The sequence below is a fragment of the Lepisosteus oculatus genome, chromosome 6, assembly GCF_040954835.1.
Source record: "Lepisosteus oculatus isolate fLepOcu1 chromosome 6, fLepOcu1.hap2, whole genome shotgun sequence".
Lineage (NCBI taxonomy): Eukaryota > Metazoa > Chordata > Actinopteri > Semionotiformes > Lepisosteidae > Lepisosteus > Lepisosteus oculatus.
Genome location: NC_090701.1, coordinates 40,448,533 through 40,469,756, shown reverse-complemented (window position 1 = coordinate 40,469,756; position 21,224 = coordinate 40,448,533). Strand labels below are relative to the sequence as shown.

The 21,224-nt window shown below is 41.7% G+C and overlaps 1 protein-coding gene across 5 annotated transcripts in view; it reads right to left on the bottom strand.

Annotated features, from left to right (window-relative positions):
* mpp7a (MAGUK p55 scaffold protein 7a) overlaps positions 1-21,224 on the bottom strand; it is a 149,106-nt gene that overhangs the window by 61,426 nt on the left and 66,456 nt on the right. For all 5 annotated transcript variants that reach the window (XM_015354035.2, XM_015354036.2, XM_069191257.1 and 2 more), the window contains 2 exons: positions 11,983-12,060; positions 8,516-8,596 (listed from right to left, as the gene is read on the bottom strand). In XM_015354035.2, coding sequence (XP_015209521.1) covers positions 8,516-8,596; positions 11,983-12,060 — 159 coding nt within the window. The remainder of the gene's footprint in view (positions 1-8,515; positions 8,597-11,982; positions 12,061-21,224) is intronic.

The following is a 21,224-nucleotide window of genomic DNA, read 5'->3' as shown; positions in this document are numbered from 1 at the left end:
TAATAGACTGCACATGGAGCACACTTGCCCATGGCTGGAGCTTAGTTATGTCTTACCAACATGGAAAGAGACAAGCGTGTCAGAATACTTGTGAGCCATTGACGGCTGTTTTTTGTCTGCATTTCCTATGCAAAACGATGCATTCAGAAAAAAAACAACTGATTAAGATGCCAGCCAGGGATATTGTTTTCTCTGTTTGCAGATTTATAAAAAACATTCTTATAGTTTGAATCGTTGATTTGGAGTGCGGTTTTCAAATGCTTGGTAGCTTCACAAAACTAAACTAAGTTACTCATGAGAAAGGGAAAGTGTGATTAGTGCACTGAAACAAACAACAGTTGGGAAAGCAGACAACAACAGTCTCGGTCTCAGAAACGCTGAGGTCAATTTATACATATGTTTTACCAACTGAGTTTTTGCATTTATCCACCATCATCAGATAATGATCATCTGGCCGCATCTTGACACTGATGACAATGCAAAACAGATGGCCTGCATTTTACCTAAGTTTACTCCCTAGACTCCAAATTTAGTGACTGAAATTTGTAAAAGTAATTCAGACATTCAGAATAAAGAATGTTGGAGACAGATGTTGAATTTACCTACAAAATGTGTAACATACCTTTCAGTACACAACGGTGGAGTCATTGCTAATCATGTGACAATTACTTGAAAAAAATGTAAGGAGTAAATCTCTTAGTAACAGACTGTTATCAATATTATTATAGTAAATAGGTGACTAAAGCTGAAATTTGTTTTTTCACGTGTGAGTTATAAAAAAAAAATCTTTAAACACTGACTTATTTCCAGTCCCATAAATGGCTCATTTGAACTATAATGAGCGATTCTATTACAATCACACAGAGCGACCATTCAAGAACACCCATCTGCTTGCATTTTGTGTGATAGCAATGTAGAAGGCTCCTGTATCAAGAGCCTGTCCAGAGAGATATTAAGCCGTTGAGGGTATTTTCATACATATCACAGAACCCCAACATCCCCACATACACCCCTGGTTTTCAGGATTCATTTTCCAAATTTTCATATTAGGAGACCATTTTATTACACCACAGATGTAGCTCAGTTGTGAACTTTTTTCGAAATAAACTTTTCTCCTCCAACGAAATGGTTTTGGTTCCTCACGATATTAAGCTTACAGAGAGCTGTTTCAGAGTTGCAAAGGTTTTCCTTCCAGCCTGGGCAGGAAGTCATCTAGCAGCTGCTAACTGTACAAACTGTCAGCACCATCATCCGTGTAGAAAAGGGAGAAGCTACAAACCAGGTGAAGACTTTTATTTTATTTGGATAAGAAATTTGTCAAATAGCAGTTATTACAGTCAATAATTTACTGCTTCCCCCCAAAAAAAAAGCACAAAATTGAATTTGAATGTTAGGAATGTCATGTGTTGGCTCTTTGTGTGCAAGCAAGAAAGTTTGAGGGCTGTTAAGAGACTAGTGTAGAACCAAAATTTGATCATGATAAACGTGTCATTTGTAGGCAGGGCCTACATAACAACCTGCCACTCACAACTGGCAACCCACTGAAGCTCAGCAGGTGTGAGCCTGGTCTGTACCTGGATGGGAGACCTCCTGGAAAAGCTAAGGTTGCTGCTGCAGGAGGTGTTAGTCGGGCCAGCAGGGGGCGCTCACCCTGCAGTCTGTGTGGGTTCTAATACACTATACTGTAAAAAGGCGCCATTCTTGGGATGAGAGTCCTGACTCTCTGTGGTCATTAAAAATCCCAGGGCATTTCTTGAAAAGATGTGTTACCCCGGCATCCTGGCCAAATTTCCCGTCCAATCATGGCCTCCTAATAATCACATCTATAAACTGGCTTCATTACTCTGTTCTCCTCCCCATTAATAGCTGATGTGTGGTGAGCATTCTGGTGCACTATGGCTGCCATCGCATCATCCAGGTGGGGCTCCACACTGGTGGTGGAGGGGAGTCCCCATTACCTGTAAAGGGCTTTTAGTGGATGGTCCAGAAAGTGTAAGCAATTATTATTATAAAATGTAGGAACCAACATTTGATACCTAAACAAAAATAAATTTACACAATTTTAAAAGCGGTCTTTCAGCAGAAGAACTGCAGGTCATTTCCGACATAACAGACTGACAGCCAGACTCCATCTTTACTTACCGCCACCAAACCCAGTTCCCGAGTTAATATTGGAAAAGGAGCTAAAGGACCTTATAAAACGAGACTGAAGAACCGGCAAATCCAGCATTAAGCAAGGTATGACAGGCTTAGCAAAGGAAGGTGATAACCCATTTGTTTTGTACATGTTGGGACTGATAACATTGGCTTAAATCGGACACGCGCCATGTGCAACAACCGCCTTGGAAACCAACTGAAGAACAAGACCAGCCGTTTGGTCCTTTCAGGAATCCTACCCACACCAGGAAACTGCAAACGATAATTAACATAAGCGATCAAGGCCTAGTGCTGTCCCAGAGAAGGCTTTTCATGGCAAGGACAATCTAGACAGGCAAAATAAAGTCATTTTGGCAAAAGGATCCACAGAAATTCAAAATCAATTCAACTAGAAAGGAGGGGAGAAACCAGAAAAAAATACAAGAAAAATACTTGCTCTGAAGTTAAGTCAACAAGTAAATAAAAAGACAAAACAAAACATCGAAGGACCAGGTAATTAAGTCCTTAAAATCAAAATGCTAAGGATTTTAAAAACAGAATTAGATGCAAGTTACCACATTACCAAGGGATCATGATGTAACTGGAATCATAGAAACATGGCTAACGGAGAGACCTTGTGACAAAAACCAACACACATGGATGCATGGAGTTTGGGAGAGATGGGAAAGATGGAAAAGTGGAGGGTAGGCCTGTACAACAAAAAGTGTATTCGGCACAGAAACTGAACTCACAAAATAAGGAGTCTCAGAATCTCTGGATCAGAGTTATGAAAAAATATTCAATGGCACAGTGTAAGATGTATGCTGCAGATTCAATTACTAACTGTAATTTAAAAAATGTATGATAAAATGAAAAAAAGTGTTAAGACGTAGTTTCGTGGGGTACTTCAACTTTCCTCACATAGACTGTAAAGAAGAAAAGTCAATAGTAGAAACTAAAATAGTTGGCATATGTCTATTTTTTGTCAGAGGTTATGAAAAAGAACTATTATATATTATAAAGATACAGTGAGGCAAAAAATGTGAGAGAAACATCAGAGTTTTAGATGAACAGAACAGATTCACCTCCAGATTAAGCAATTAAAAGGCTTGAATGTTTATAGTAACCTAAAAGATTTAACAAATCAATTAGGAAAATACAAGGAGAAAGAATGTACTCCACAAGATGATATATTTATATTCCTTTTCTGGATCCTAAGCACAAGGTATCAAATCATAAACCAGGCTTTTGATTTATAAACTTTCAAAGATATGACAAAATGTTTGTGGGGACATCACTCCAGGTGGAAACTGCCTCTGCAGTTCTTTGATACAAAAAGCTTAAAAAGAATGTATGCAAAGCCAAGACAGAGAGAAAAAAAATAAATGGAGAATAATATAGATAGTGAAAGTATTTATCATTATTACACAGCGAAAGAACAGTGAAAGATGAAGAAAAATGAAATGGATAATGATGGGAAACATTTACATGATGAAGGAAAATGGCTGATGTACCAAATGAATAGTTTACCCAGGTGTTCAACAACGAAGAAATCAATATGCCTTAAGCTGTGGAAGGGCCTGATGGGATTCTACCAATTGTACTTCAGGAAACAAGAGATTTGATTCACAGGCTGTTAGCAAAACTCTTCCAACAGTCACTCAAGACAGGGTAGTACCAATCCAATGGAAAGTATCTAATGCAGAGCTCGTCCATGAAAAGCATGCCAAAACTGAACCAAGTAATAAGACCAATAAATCTTTATGCTATTCTGTGTAAGCTATGGAACTGATCATTTAAACTAAACTAGAGGACCATCTATATGGAAAAAGGATCCTAGGGGACAGTCGAGATGGTTTTAGAAAAGTTAAGACTTCCTTATTTTTAAAATCTATGGTAACCAACAGTCAACAGTAATGGGCAGAATGAACATAGAATAGGGTTACTTAGATGTTAAAAAGGCTTTTGGTAGAGATCCATGTAAAAGCAAGTCTCAAATTAGAGTCAGTCAGCATTCAAGGTGCAGTAACAAGTGTGCATGGACTGTGAACCTGTTTAATGGATAGGAAACAAACAGTAAGAATAGGGGATAAATAATTCAATTAAATCAAATTTTTGATATAATAAATGTAGTACCACATGAATCTGTATTAGAATAATTGCTTTTCCTAATTTATATCATCAACATACAGTGGTGTGAAAAAGTGTTTGCCCCCTTCCTGATTTCTTATTTTTTTGCATGTTTATCACACTGAAATGTTTCAGATCATCAAACAAATTTAAATATTATAATAAGATAACACAAGTAAACACAAAATGTAGTTTTTTAAATGAAGGTTTTTATTACTAAGGGGAAAACAAACCAAATCCACTGTGGTTTATCACATCTTTGGAAAGCTGAGTTCAATTTCTCTAGCCACACCCAGGCCTGATTACTGCCACACCTGTTCTCAATCAAGAAATCACTTAAATAGGACCTGCCTGACAAAGTGAAGTAGACCAAAAGATCCTCAAAAGCTAGACATCATGCTGCGATCCAAACAAATTCAGGAACAAATGAGAAACAGAGTAATTGAGATTTATCAGTCTGGAAAGGGTTAAAAAGCCATTTCTAAAGCTTTAGGACTCCAGGGAACTACAGTGAGAGCCATTATCCACAAATGGCGAAAACATGGAACAGTGGTGAACCTTCCCAGGAGTGGCCGGCCGACCAAAATTACCGCAAGAGCGCAGCTACGACTCATCCAAGAGGTCACAAAAAACCCCACAACATCCAAAGAACTGCAGGCTTCACTTGCCTCAGTTAAGGTCAGTGTTCATGACTCCACCATAAGAAAGAGACTGGGCAAAAATGGCCTGCATGGCAGAGTTCCAAGACGAAAACCACTGCTGAGCAAAAAGAACATAAAGGTTCGGATCAGTTTTGCCAGAAAACATCTCGATGATCCCCAAGACTTCTGGGAAAATACTCCGTGGACTGACGAGACAAAAGTTGAACTTTTTGGAAGGTGTGTGTCCCATTACATCTGGCGTAAAAGTAACACAGCATTTCAGAAAAGGAACATCATACCAACAGTAAAATATGGTGGTGGTAGTGTGATGGTCTGGGGCTGTTTTGCTGCTTCAGGACCTGGAAGACTTGCTGTGGTAAATGGAACCATGAATTCTGCTGTCTACCAAAATATCCTGGAGGAGAATGTCCGGCCATCTGTTTGTGACCTCAAGCTGAAGCGCACTTGGGTTCTGCAGCAGGACAATGATCCAAAACACACCAGCAAATCCACCTCTGAATGGCTTAAGAAAAACAAAATGAAGACTTTGGAGTGGCCTAGTCAAAGTCCTGACCTGAATCCGATTGAGATGTTGTGGCATGACCTTAAAAAAGCGGTTAAGGCTCGAAAACCCTCCAATGTGGCTGAATTACAACAATTCTGCAAAAATGAGTGGGCCAAAATTCCTCCACAGCACTGTAAAAGACTCATTGCCAGTTATCACAAACGCTTGATTGCAAGGGTGGCCCAACCAGTTATTAGGTTTAGGGGGCAACTACTTTTTCACACAGGGCCATGTAGGTTTGGATTTTTTTTCCCTTAATAATAAAAACCTTCATTTAAAAACTGCATTTTGTGTTAACTTGTGTTATCTTTGTCTAATATATTTCAATTTGTTGGATGATCTGAAACATTTCAGTGTGACAAACATGCAAAAAAATAAGAAATCAGGAAAGGGGCAAACACTTTTTCACACCACTGTACCATACTACATAACTGCAGATGACCACAAAATCTGGAACAGCAAATAGTTCAGAATATACATTCAAAAACACTTAGGCCAGGTTTTGAATTTGACAAATACTGTAACTTTTATGTGCTATTGAATGCAGGTTTGCAGAGCCTGGGGTGCTGAGTCTGCTCTCCCCATGCTCAAGTATGGGGAGCCAGCAGCCATATCACCCTGCAACTCACAACTGGCAGCCCACTGAAGCTAAGCAGGTGTGAGCCTGGTCAGTACCTGGATGTGAGACCTCCTGGGAAAAACTAAGGTTGCTGCTGGAAGAGGTGTTAGTGGGGCCAGCAGGGGGCGCTCACCCTGCGGTCCATGTGGGTCCTAGTGCCCCAGTATAGTGACGGGGACACTATAATGTAAACAGGCGCCGTCCTTCGGATAAGACGGAAAACCGAGGTCCTGACTCTCTGTGGTCATTAAAAATCCCAGGGCTTCTCTAGAATAGTAGGGGACACCTGTAACCCCGGCATCCTGGCCAAATTTCCCATTGGCCCTTACCAATCATGGCCTCCTAATAATCCTCCTCTATGAATTGGCTACATTACTCTGCTCTCCTCCCCACTGAGAGCTGGTGTGTGGTGAGTGTTCTGGCGCACTATGGCTGCCGTCGCATCATCCAGGTGGATGCTGCACATTGGTGGTGGTGGAGGGGAGTCCCCATTACCTGTAAAGCGCTTTGAGTGGAGTGTGCAGAACAGCGCAATACAAGTGTAAGAAAGACCCTACTGGGAGGTTAAATGGCTTCTAAAAAAAAACAGACCCTGGTGTGTGTGTGTGTCTGCACCGTGATGGACTGGTGTCCCTTCCAGGGTGTATCCCACCTTGATGCTTGCCAGGATAGGCCCCGGCTCCCCCAACACCCTGAATTGGATGAAGTGGTTAGAAAATGGGTGGATGAATTAATAAATATTAATTGCTGCTTCAAAATGTCATGATTGCAAGCTTTAAAGTGTGAAAAGTTCTGAGTACTTTCACAAGCCACTGTAGTTTCAAGAAAATCCCTTTAAGTTGTAACATGTACAGTGTGCTATATTGAAAGGACACCTCCAATAACAATGCCCTTAGTACTACTAGTTTGGAGGAAGTGTGTGGACAGGTCCTGTGTGTTTCGTTCAAAGACAAGCCCCTGTAGACCTGTGATACCATCAAAAAACAGCACTGTGACTGGACAGAGGTAGAGAACCACAAGCACGTGTTTATAAGACCAGTGATGTCACTATAGATGTGGCTTTCTCTCTTGGCTGTTCTGGCTCTGAAAAGACATGAACTGAACCCCAACTGATATCTCTGACCACACTGCCACTTGGGTCGCACACACATGGGTTTGATGGGCCAGATGAGGCCTCAAAGGCCCTAAGTCCTACACCCCTGTGCTAGAGTTGGGTATCATTGCAGTACAAGGGAGGTGCTCATCTTTGCAGATCTACACTGCACAAAACTGAGCTTCACCGGACTTGGTATGAACCTTAAACCAATATCATTGCTTTCGCATTTTACTCTTAGTACTCCATAACACAATGACAATGCAATGTCTGTGAGGCAACAAAAGTTACAGTCTAGTTGGTTTCTGGCACATCGAGGTGTGACAATGCACCATGGACTGTGGGGGGGGGGGGGGTTTGAGATGGACCTGTGACTCAGAAGTATCTTTTAGGATAGAGAAAAAACAGTCTGTCTGTGCAAAACTGAAGAACAAAACTGACTGAACTTTGAAGCTACCATCCCAGGGGATCCTTTTTTATTTTCGCTTTGTCCTCAAATTTCGTATCATCTGACAGATCTAAGGCTCTTTCAACACAAACTAAATGTTAGCGCCCCTGATCAAGACAAAGCCTGAATTCTAAGCAAACGCTTCCAAGCAGATTGCCAAAGGCTTAGCAACGAAGTAAAAATTATTTTTGTGCTAGCATATTCTGATGAGCAATAGTGGAGAGACATTGTTAACAGCAGAAATCGATATTTATTATTTTGGGGGAACATGTCCCTACTTGATCAGCTGCACAGAGTTTTGTTATGATGTATTTGCGGGTAACAAAATAAATCTCCATTAAAATAAATGCCATTCTTTGACTTACTGATGCAAATATATAAGGTAAGCAGCAGTCTAACAGGATAATCAGAGACTATTAATCAGGAGATTAGAAGAGAAATTGGGCCAGCAACAACAATAATCCAAACAAGACAGTTCTAAATTGCTTTAAAAAAAAAGGAGCATTTTTGGCCAACTAAGCTTTATCAAAAAGAAAGTTCCGTCACCAAATTAGGAAAGTGCAGTATCTGGTTTCTTACACTAACTTTCTTCCCTGACATACAATTCATCTTGTGATCGCTGAATTTTTACACCACTTTTGATGATGCATGAAAGATATTTTTGAATAGAATCTCACTACAACAGCATAGGAGTGGAAACACTTTTGTAGTTCAAAAAGTATTTAAATACAAATCTAACGGCTCTGTCCCCACGTGATCCTGATTTTAGTTACTCAGTGTCCCTTTACAGTAAAAACAAGGTATCGTGTGACATCATCTTACTGTATATCGTATTTCTAACTTCTTCCAACTGCATTGCGAGTGTGGATAAAGAACTCCTCACCTTGACATGAGGTTTAGACAGCAGCTTCAGCAGCTCTCGGATCTCGCTGTTCATGGACTTGTTCTGCAGCTCCTCAGCCAGCTGTAAGGGAGATTGAATTGACACAAAGACCATTAGCCAGAGCATTGTTTTACCCACTGCGTCAGTGACAACCAAGAATCTATCTTGTTCAAGGTTATTACTTTCCAGTGTGTTCAAACAGAAGCCAGCATGAAGAAAAACAGACCATCAATCACTGGTCTTCCCTGCTAGCCAGTGACAGACCCGATTCAAGCCAGGCCGTAGGGCTCAGTCTAACCCGTGGAACTGTTCCTCAGCATCCGGTTCACATTCTGATTTATTGCGAGCAGGCAGGCAGGCAGAGCTGCGGCGCTTCGGTTACATAAACCACTGCCGGAGTGCAGACAAAGGGCTGTTTGTACGAAAACAGGATCCGAACTTCTGACACCATCTCCGTAGAATGCCTTTTCAGCAAGAGGTGGTGAAAATTCACATCATCATTTCTGAAACGTCCCACATTCACAGGAGGCAACAGGGGGAAGGGATGGAGGCTGACAGATGCCGGCCTTGGTCAACAGCTACAGAGCCTGGGGCCTGAGGAGCCACGGTCGTGTAACATGTTCGGAAAACACTGAATAAGTATGGAGCTTCAGACCGCACAGTGATCAGACAAACCACCGCATGAGCAGTCTGTATCTAAATATGAATGAAAAAGAGGCTTTAAAATTAAGGTCCTCAGTATACGACGGCCCGGGAGTTTACAATTACGAGCACCCAGTTCGCAGGCTATATTTAGGGATGACTAATTACTCTTCAGGTGATGTAAGAGGTCCTGCGTTTAATGAAAGGTACAGCTGTGGCTCAGTGCCTTTAAACCCCCTTTCCTCCCCCTGTCGCCGAGCTCTGTGGACTTTTCCACTGCCAGCATTCCTGAAGCTGACAGCGCACTGATTGATGACTGCGGCAGCACAGCTGATTCCCCTGTCCTCTCTAGGAAACCTGCTCTCCAGTTCACCAAGCGGCGCCCACTTGCAGCGGGGAGGCCATCGCAGCTGGCTGGCAGCTCGGGAGAGCTCTCGAGCAGAGACATGAACACAGGCAAAGAGCTGAAAACTTAACAGGGGGGAAAAAAAACGTTGTACTGTTTGCGACCTGCACTGTGTATTAGCATCTGATAAGAGATGAGAGTTTATTCCACCTGGTTTTATTTCAGAGGCTTATATGATTCTTTAAAAGCAAAACATACATGCAAGAACATGCTGGTCAAGAAAAGATAAAGCACATTTTTACAGCAGGCAGGGCGCACAATTAGCAGATACAGGATCCCGTACTACTAGGGCTAAGATTAGACTTTTGTGCTGGGATGCCCAGAGACAAGCTGGAAAAGCTCAAGGTGGAATTTCATCGTTTGCATTTGGATGTACAGCAGTGCTAACATTTAGAACACGTTCCACACTGTACACTGTGCCAGGTCTTGTCCGGCAGCCCTAATGTAATGAAGAAAGTCGCAGGGAGAGGTGATTTTTGTCTTTCCGTTCTTAGAAAATGGACATCTTCAGCGTGCACTGCCTCTGCCCAGTTCACAGAACGAAGTCAGACTCTGCACGTTTTCATATAGTCCTATGTCCTATACCTATATAATCTTACCTCCGAAAAAGAACTTTCCCAACTTATTTGTCCTTCCTTGAATCTCTTTAGGAATTCAAGATTCCGCTCTGAAAGAAACTGATGTGAACGTGCACCAGATGATGCACAATCTGAAGCTCGGGCAGGACTCAGTATTGGTATCCCATCTCACAACACAACAGCGCCATTAGCTCAAGTGGTGTCACTCGTCCAACTTATCCAGCTCACAGTGTTAGAAAAGCAGCAGACGTCTCTGACAGCTCACACACATCAGAGCAACGTGCATGTGCCTATGCTCGCTCTGCCGGCTGGAGAGATGCAGAAGCCGAGTCAAGCCAATTAACAATTGGCAATTACAACTTTGGAACAGGGAAGGTATTAAAACATTACTGGCGATTCCAAAATCCTAAAAAAAAAAGATTCTACAATTCTAATATTCTAATGTGCAGATGTGAACGACAAGAAATGGTATAGCCTAGTTCCAATTCTTTACATTCTGCAAATCATTTCCTGAGACCAGCAAATGTGTATAAGGGCTTCTGAAATATAATGTGAAATCATGAAAAATGGGGAACCTGAAAAGGTCTGTAAGAAATATCAAATTTAATCTTTTCTACTGACCATTAATGGAATAAAAATCACAGCAGATCCTCTTTCCTCCTTCTTTCTGCGACGGTTATAGACTCTGTGGAATTTACTTTGCTACGCCTGAGCAGGGGATTCGACAGCGGAAGGTTTGTTTTTCATAACTTGTCTCTCTTCTCCCGCAGCGCTGCGGTGTGTCTACGGAGTTGAGTTCGGCGCACCTAATGACCTCACCGCGAAGGCCTGCTTCATAAAGAAGCTTTCTTTCTGGACCTTGAACTCTGGGCTTTGCCCTCGTCTTCTTATTCTGGTTGACATGAACATCGGGGGGGGGTTTCCTAAAGAAACACTGCCCTGAAGAGCCTGGTGGCAGCCCCTCCGTACAACACACAGGGCTTAGGCGAATATCCCTTTTTTCGTGCTCCTGACTCAGGACTAATTACAATGATGTATAGCTGCACTTTCTTAAAAAGAAGAGAAATCCTTTTTAAGCACTTTTAATTACAATGAACAGACCCTGGGATGCTGACAAACCACAGATCATTAAGTCGTTGACTTTCTCCTTTCCTAACCAGACTGCCCTTCGGTTTACACAGGTGTGTATGTAATATAACTGAATGTTACATTTAACGATCAGCAAGAGAGGCAGAGGCAGCAGGTCATTTAAAAAGCACAAATTTATGACAAAGAGGGTTAAAATTATGACTTCAGGAAATTAACCATTCCATCAGAGCTAACGATTTTGATAGTATATTCCAGAGGGTACGGGGGCTATTCGGAAAGTGGTTGTATCAATAAATCACTCGTCAAGAATACAGGTAAATGGTGACAGGTCCTTCCAAATTTATTTATTTCATATGCCTCATTTCTTTTGTTGTACCTGTCATTTTTCTTTGCCTGTCAGCTCCCTGACGCTCCCATCCATCTTTATTTTTCTTGCACATTCCTCCACTCTTTCCGTTGCCCAAAATACCATTTGCTTGACAATCCCTCCCTCCCCTGGGGTGGGGGTGGGGGCGGGGGGGGAGAGGGCCGAGACCTGGATTTTCTATCACATGGCAGTTCAAACTGAAACAAGGGCGCTCCCTAGATGCCCCGTGTGTGTGAAGCAGAGAGGTCAGCACAGCTAGCTCGTGCAAAAAGGGCGAGATTTTGAAGTGCGAAAAATCAACAATCCAGCCAAAGACCTATGGGAGGTTGGAGTTTTTTTTTTTTAAGGGAGAAAACAACTTGTCTCTGAGGCGGGAGACACTCACGGTATCCGCCAGGGCTTCTGCGCTGTGCAGCACTGGCGGCGGGCACTGTTTCTCATAGCGCTGTAGCTTCTCGTGAATCTGCAAGGGAAGAGGAGAGCGATCAGGACTGACTAGGTCGAAAGCTGGGTGGGCTAAGGGCAGTGGGGGGGAGGGAATCTAGCGGGTTCAACATCACCAGGGAGCACGGAAGCATAAGGAGGCTAAGAAAGGCAGTGCAAACAGAACGTCTCGGCTCCCAGAGTATCTGCTAACAAGAGAAACATCCGAGTGGAAAGGTGTCGAGGACCGTCTGAGACATTAAAGTAATTTATCATTAAACATCACACAACCCCCCCCCCCACACACACACACAAAATAGTGGTGTTTGGAAAAACATGGATTGAGACAGAGAAATTGAGTAGGGGGTAAAGAGGCAGCTTTGCTCCGTGGGGAATTCACTCCTCAAGTATCCTCTTTCTTCACTTCTGTCTTGCATCACTTTTTCCTTCATACCAAAAAAAGAATCACACTACATACTGTCATGCTACAGCACAGCCTGACAAATGGATATTAAGATATTACACAACAGTTCTCGTTTTCTATATTGGAATATATTTCTTTGGGGGTTCCATTTTTGCTTCCTGATTTCAGGAGGTATAGCTTATATCTGGATTCCGTGAGTGAGATGTTACTCTGTGAACCAGAAACTTTTACAGCACTTGCAACCTAGAGGTAACTGCTATAACAAAGGAACCTTCAACACAGAGTGTCTTAATAGGGCACTGGGCCACCATGAGCTGCATGACCAGCTTCAGTGCCTTGGCATAGATTCTACAAGTGTCTGGAACAGAGATGCAACACCATTCTTCCACAAGAAATCCCACCATTTGGTTGTTTTGTTGATGGTGGTGGAAAACGCTGTCTCAGGCAGCACTTCGGAATCTCCCATAAGGGTTCAAGTGGGTGGAGATCTGGTGACTGGGGCAGCCAAGGCAGGTGGTTTACATCATCTTCGTGCTCATCAAAGCATTCAGTGAAGCCTATTGGCCTTTGGATGGGGGCATTGTCTTCCTGGAAAACTCCACTCCCACCAGAATAGAAATGCCTCACCAGAGCACGAATGTTATCACTCAGAACAGTTCTGTATTTACTGGCATTTCCCTTAACATCTAGTGGGTTCAGTGGACCTACTGTAAACCGTTCCAGGAAAATGCACACCACACCACAACAGAGCTGCTGTAACCCTTGACCGTGGGAAACAAGCGCTTGGGCCAGTAGGCCTCTTTTGGCCAGAGATGTACTTGTCCACTTGTTGAGAAGAGGGTGAAGGATGACTCTTTTGATCGATGACTTTTTTCCACTGCTCAGTAGACTGCTACCTGTGTTCTTTGCACCACTGTACTCACAAAAGTGTATTTTTGTGTAATAAGAAGTAATGAGGGGTTTATGCAGCCTAAACCCAGTATCTTTCTCCGTGAAGCTCTCGAAGGACTGTTCTTGATGACACTGCCTGCTCATGCCTTAGATTGCCCATTTGCAGTCGGCTGATTCAGAGTTACTCATCTGTTTTGCCTTGCATCTCGAAACATGGATATCACGGTCGAGGAGTATGTGCTTCTGCCCTCAGTTGCTCCTAGCTGATTATGTATTTCCCGCAGACTTTCATGCCAACATCACCTCCATCACTATTCCTCATGAAACATCAGCAAGTCGAGCAGTCTTCATTAGTGAAGCTCCTGCCAAAAGCGCCCCAACAATCACCCTCTCTCAAAGTCACCGAGATCTAATCTTCTAGCCATGATAGGCAAAATAATGCCCAGCTGGGCCTGCTCAACATTTTTATACACGACCATGAGCATGCTGGGATGTTAATTGTTCAATGAACTCAAGAACCTTATCTGTGTGGAAACACCTGCTTTCAACATACTTTGTATCACTCATGTACTGTGTTTCCTTTATTTCCTTAATTACCTGAACTTCTAAACATATAGGCAGTAGAGTCATTGGAGTGTAATGTTTTAACTCTTAAATAAAAGAAACCCATTTGGTCATTGTCAATAAATGTTGAAAACAAAGGCAGGAATGAAAAATGATAGTCAAAGAAAGTTAACAGACATTAGGCTTTCTGAGTGGCTCAACTGATAAAAGATTTCTGCACCCAAGCATCTCATTCGGGCCATCTCTTGAAAGAAGCCAGGTTTTTAAGGTCATAGCCTAAATGCCTGGGCAGCTTGTTCTATGCACACACAACACTGTGTAGAGTGTGGGGCTCATCTGTGCCTTTGAGCATTTTGAGTGTATGTATCAAATCCCCTTGTAATCTTCTCTGTTCTAGACTATAATGACTGTGCACTTTTAGCATGTCAGTGTAGGACATTTCATTGGGCCAAGGAACCTATATAGTTGCACTTCTCTGGACTGACTCCAGGGTGAAATATATATTTTTGTATGTGGGAAACCGAAACAGTACACAACATTGTAAAATGAGGTCTTACTAGTGCGCTGAACAACTTTAACGTAACATCCCTTGAGCCTTGAGGAAGTGCTGAAAGGCAGTCAGAGATGTGGGAGCTCTGGCTTCTGAGAGTAGATCTTTGCAGAGGAGTGGATGTGGAGGAGAGGGGGAGACAGGGGACTGGGGAGAGGCAGGAGCAGAGAGGAGCAGTTGAGATAGCTTGTGGAGACGAGATGTGTGCGACAGTAAGGAGCCCTTCGAGGGAGAGGAATTACAGTGTTAATAACAGGACAACGGCGAGAAAAAAGAAGAAATGTGAGCAGCGGAATTCCGAATGAATGAAAAACCTTTAAGGGATGTTTGGAAACCAATTCCCAAAAACTCATAGCTCAATCACATCATTACCTTTAGATGGAATTCAGGCTCAAAAGGAGACTGAATTAATTTGAATCTGGAAACTCAGAAGTGGATTTGAACGACAGCGTCTATACATTAACAAACTATTCATTTAGCTCAAGTAGCAGATATACTGGAGATATCAAAATGACCAGAATACCACACCTAATAATTCCCTGATATCAAATGCATGCTAACGGCTGTAAGAAATAATTCATTATTTAAACATACGTAGCACTGCTGTTTTCTGTCTCAAGGAATTAAGATGTACATTTGTGCAAGAAATCACACCATCCATCTCTGTGACACGTAGTATTATTCATATACCCTATATAATTAACTTCATACTTAGCCTAGAAATCTTTAATGATGTTTTATGTTTAGTATGTCATGTCTGCCAAGAACAACCCTTTTAGGTAATTCACATTCTGGCTTTGAAAGAGCACAACCACTGGGTTCAATTCCCCATGCAAAGTTGACATTATTCTACACATAAAACACTCTGCATTACATCTGTCATTCAATTACACCCAGAGGTGCTCCGCCAGTTCAGGCAGCTCGTATACAATGCTTGCACTGATAGCAGTAAAAAGAGCAGACATCCATGAGAAATGGAGAAGAAGAAACTTATGATACACCCTTCCTTGTGGCAAAGAGTGCCTGCTGAGAGGAGTTCTTGCAATAAGGTTGTTATAAAGTCAGGGAAAATGACTTTTCAGTCATTTTCCCTCCCCTCAGTCCCAAAGTCCTCTGAAGGACAAAGAGAAAAATACTGCTTTCATCTCCACTGAAATTTAAAAGCTGAATCTGTGTCCCTTTCGATGTGCTCCAATCCAGAAAATGACATCTGCTTTGAACGTTACAAAGTGTCTGGTTAGTTGCTGTGGAATCTTCTTGGTGAAGGCAAGATGAAATGCTTTATTTACAGCTCAGGCCGGGATCCAATAGACTGTCCATCTACAGAAAAATGTGCCTATCTGACGATGTCTCGCATTTAAAAGCTATTACTGCACTTTACATATCATAGCACAAATTCTTCAGGCCTCGAGTGATACAGCTTTTGGCAGGGACACCCCTTTAGTGGAAAAACTACTCGTCACTGGAATAAAGGCACTGCGTTTGTAACCGTGGAGGCATAAAAAGTTGAGGATCAAGAATCCACATGAAATTAAAGGAGGATAATCCATCCATTTTATAACCACAACCCAGCACAGGGTCACGGGGGTTGTTGGAGGTTGCACCCTGGACGGGACGCCAGTATATCGCAGGGCAGAGAGACAAACACACTCGCACACACTCACACCAGGGCCAATTTCCCCAGAAAAACCAGAGAACCCAGAGAAAACCCAGGTGAACATACAAACTCCACACAGATAGCACCTCAGGTCTGGAATCAAACCCAGGGCCCTGGCGCAGAGAGGCCGTAATGCTAACCGCTATGCCACCCCAAAGGAGGATTATTAAGAAACAAAATTTGCCATTCAGCAGCCATATCACCCTGCAACTCACAACTGGCAACCCACTGAAGCTAAGCAGGTGTGAGCCTGGTCAGTACCTGGATGGGAGACCTCCTGGGAAAAACTAAGGTTGTTGCTGGAAGAGATTATTAGGAGGCCATGATTGGTGAGGGGCCAGCAGGGGGCGCTCACCCTGCAGTCTGTGTGGGTCCTAATGCCCCAGTGTGACGGGGACACTATACTGTAAAACAGGTGCCGTCCTTCGGATGAGACGTAAAACCAAGGTCCTGACTCTCTGTAGTCATTAAAAATCCAAGGGCGTTTCTCGAAAAGAGTAGGGGTGTAACCCTGGTGTCCTGGCCAAATTTCCCATTGGCCCTCACCAATCATGGCCTCCTAATAATCCCCATCTATGAATTGGCTTCATTACTCTCTGCTCTCCTCCCCACTGATAGCTGATGTGTGGTGACCGTTCTGGCGCACTATGGCTGCTGTCGCATCATCCAGGTGGATGCTGCACACTGGTGGTGGTGGAGAGGAGTCCCCATTACCTGTATAGCGCTTTGAGTGGAGTGTCCAGAAAAGCCCTATATAAGTGTAAGCAATTATTATTATTATTATTATTATTATTATTATTATTAAAATACTTATTGCTGGTTACTTAAAAAAAAAACTCGACACAAAACGCAGCTTGAAATCTTGGAAGGACAGATGTTACCTGTCTCTAGAACGTACATAATGCTGGTCAAGATATCTCTCCTTTCTAGAAAGGGTCAGATCCACAAACCCCGTTTCATCTATTGAAAGTTGTAGACAACTTACACTGGAGCCAAACTGCCACTATATCAGGCATTCAGTCACCACGTCCGAAGAAAAATTAAAGCAGCTACGGTACTTCATAAAAAAAACTTCATATTCAGTGCTTGGACAAATTCGAAATTTCCCATTGCTTTGAAATCTTCCCTGCCTAACAAACTACTACTTAGAGGGGAAAAAAAGAGTGAGACCCTTGTTACTCATGAACAGGATCGCTGCAGCCTAAGTCATAGTTCACAAGGAAGGAGGTAATGGTGAATAGCAGACACCTGCCCCTGCAACTTTATTAAAAAGCCTTGTGATCTTACTTCCCTTTGACTTTAAATTATGTATTTGATCTGTGTGTCTGCTATCTAAATGTTACAGGACAGAACTGCCCTGAGACATGTTGGGGGAAAAAAGACCAAAACCTATTGAAACATCCTATAACAAGAAAAAAAAAACATTTCTACAGTGATCATCTTTTATTTTGGGGGGATTAAAAAAAGGACGGTAATGTCCATGAGGGCGATTTTCAAACAAAGGGGAACTGAGACAACAGATTCCAAAGCAGAGAGTTATACTGCAAGGTATTAAATTATGTCGAAGATTTTATGGCAAACTGTTTACTTAGGCTACAGACTACCAGGACCTGAAAATTCCTGAGTGACTGAGTCTTAGGAGATGATGCAAGATTTTTATACCCGTTTCCCTTTTGCACAACCTACAGGTTCTGCAGACTTAGAGCTGGAAGCCCCAGCGGCCTGTGGGAATGGAAGAAGCAGACAAACTAAATAATTATACCTTTCAGCACTGGAGCGTATCTATCCTTCAAACTGAAGAAAATGGACCTTAGGATTTTCAGGAGTCCAGGTATTAGTTCTGATCGAGTCGGCCCCCAAAAAATGCAGTCATACTTTTAAATCAGATACCGTTGAAAAATTAAGAGATTTACCTTCACTTCTCAGCTGTAATTGTAATGTGGTAGGATATAAGAGTTTGCAAAAAAGGTGCATCAGAAATCCCCTCATTTTTGCAATGAATACATCTTCTTAGCTTCGAATGCCATACAGACATTTTCTATCCCAGCTGGTGCCCGATGAGCAGATCAAACTTTGTGCCTAGTGCCCAGGAGTGTATTTTTATAAAATAAGGGTTTGCCCATGAGCAGGATCTGTGGAGAGCACGGAAAATGGCAGAAATTGTCCTTCAAGCTCTCTAAATAAATGAACACACATCTGGTGAAGTGTCTAGAAATGAGTACATGGCAATATTGTATTACTGTGCTGAGAGCCTGTTTGGAAGCAAAGAGGTCCTGTTTAACGTCCTAGAAGATGGATTATTTTGACCTTTAGGAATTGTTTCCATCTGGATCTGTTAAACTATATCCTATATCCACTGCCTGGATTACAATTGCTAATCCAAAACACCTCATTACCTCATTACAAAACAGACAGCACCTAGCTGTCACAAAAGGCACAGGCAGTCAGATGTAGGAGCTCCACAGTAAAATCCATGTCATTTAAAAATATTTATTCAAGCCCTCCCGATATATCAAGGGAGCCTGCTGTTCTTCCTTCAAAGCGATGGAGAAATGTGTTTTTACGAGTGCCATAAAACATCCAGAGCACAAGCAACCGAACTGCATATTGCAGGAACGGCAAGTGCCTCAAAATGACAAGCACGTCCTCTCTCACTCCTGCAAAGCAAGGAACGAAGCATAATATTACCACAAAAAAAAAATGACAAACGTTATCGGCAAGCTTTTTTAGTAACATAAGCATGAATGACCGCATTTGTGGGCTTACTGACTGCCAAGCTAGCTGTCTGCAGAATGCTGTGTAGCACCACTGCCAACGCGGAGTGGCAGACAGTTCATCAATGCCACCAAGGCAGGGCAATGCCTAATGAAAGTTTTGGTTGCACTTGCCGATTTCCTGCATCGTTAATATCCCCCGCCCCCAACACTACGAACACACATCCACCCTTTCCAAGCTAAATGAAGAATAACCCTTCATTCCTTCAAAGCTTACCAATTCTCGGAAAATGCACCTTTTCAAGAACCTGCTGAGGGAGGTCTAGCATCTCTGTCGGATTATATATTCTCCAGACATTTGTTTTTTTAAATATGGCTGGAAAGCATTACAGTTTATTCCCCAAACAGGCCAAAGAAACATTAGGGGTAATACAACTCCAATCTCTAGGGACGGGCATATCATTAAGCTGGGGTAGAAATTTACTGATGGAGGAATATACAAGAAACAGCAATTTTCTCCAAGTTGAGCTCACACTGTACTTGATGTATCAGTTAACTCACTGCTTTTTCTTCGATGCACAGAAGTAAATAAGCACCAGAATACCACGAGAAATATAGACTTATCTCTTCTGCAGGGTGTTAAACCAATGCTGTGTGAGAACACTTTCAGTATCATTTCAGTTAATATCCCATTTCCTTACCATCCAAGAAATTCAAAGCAGCATGTACAGAATCGATACAGTATATGTATTTAAATGATTTATACTGTAGAAGCTACTGGATTTTAAGCTATGTTTTCATATTTGTGGGAAACAAATATCTATGAAAACTCTTCAAGATGTTGCCCATTATTATAAAATGAGACTTGTATTTTATTTTTGGATTACTTGTTTCTCTGTAGGATTATTTTGATGTCCTGTTATAGGTTTATTAAACAAACATTTCTAAGATGCTGATACCCCTGCTTAAAAAAAGACCTTTAGGCAATGTTTAGTTATCATTACTTTTGAACAAATAAGATTTACTACTGGTGATTCTTACGTGTCTTTTTAGTTAAAGTGATAAAATATCATAATTTTATAATAAAAACACTTCTAAAAAGCAAATTCACAAAGTTTCTGAAGGAAATTAGCATTCTGAAACTCAGAGATAAAGAACTACGCCCAAAGCACAAAACACAAAGCACAAGAAGAACTTCTCCTCAGCTTCTATTTCCTTAGCAGTGAGACTCAGGGCAAGCTGCTACACTAGGAATTCCTGTAAGAGATTTTCCTACATTCAACTGTTGTCAGGCTCGTCTACTACAACTGCAACTGTGTCATGTGTTAATACAGTTCAATTCTACTTAGAACTGTAATTGAACCTTGGCACACCCACACGACTGTACTTCTAATTATGCCATGTAATTCATTATTTACAGTTCAATTATAATATGTTTTTTTTTCCAAAAAAGGCAAAGAATTAACTGGATAACTGGTTATTTACTATTTACAAGTACGCTGTTAGGTTGGTATGTACGCAGATAGGATGTACTGCACGTGTAAGTAACAAAAAGAGGCAACCACAGCATGACCCAAATTATTCCCCAATCGAAGCACATGGGACAATTGGAATTATGAACTCCACAAAAGAACACCTTTCCATAGCAGGGACAAACATTTTTTCTCTACCCCAAAAATATTAATGCCCCCACAAAATTTTGTTTTAGTGGGGTGCCACAGGGATCTTTATGAGGACCACTACTCCTATTAAATTCTGTCTTACGTTTGTAATTTTTTCATATAATCTGAGAACATCACAACAGGATAGGCAAACATTATGGAAACTCCAAATTAAATTCACAGAAATTTAGACAAACATCAAGACTGAGCCAAAGCCCAGCAGATGGTGTTTAATGTAGACAGATATTGGTGCTGTGAAATCAGTACAGAGGACAGAACCAGATACATCCCAGGACTTAAGTGAAAGTCCAACACTACAAGACTGAAGGAACCAAACCTTCACAGTCTTGAACAGCGAAAATAACTTTCTTTGATTACCAGCGTAATAAAAAAAGTAACCAGCATGATTCTTTTGTGCCATACAAACTAACTGATTTTACTAAAACATCTGTCTGAAACAAGACAGCAAAGACGTCATCATGAGTTATGTACTCCTTTCACTAAAAAATTAAAACTTTATTTAAAGAAAATCCAAACTTAGCATTAAACATCATTTTAGGGCAAATGAAATAATTATTTTACAGCACACACTTTAAAGAAACAGTTGAATTACTGTATACATTGATCACGAATTATAAACCATATTTTCCAGATTACATAAAGCAAACAGGATTTGCAATTTAAAATCGTTTGCTTAAAGTTTTCTATTTAAAGACACTGTACTTTTACACATTATCCAAAGT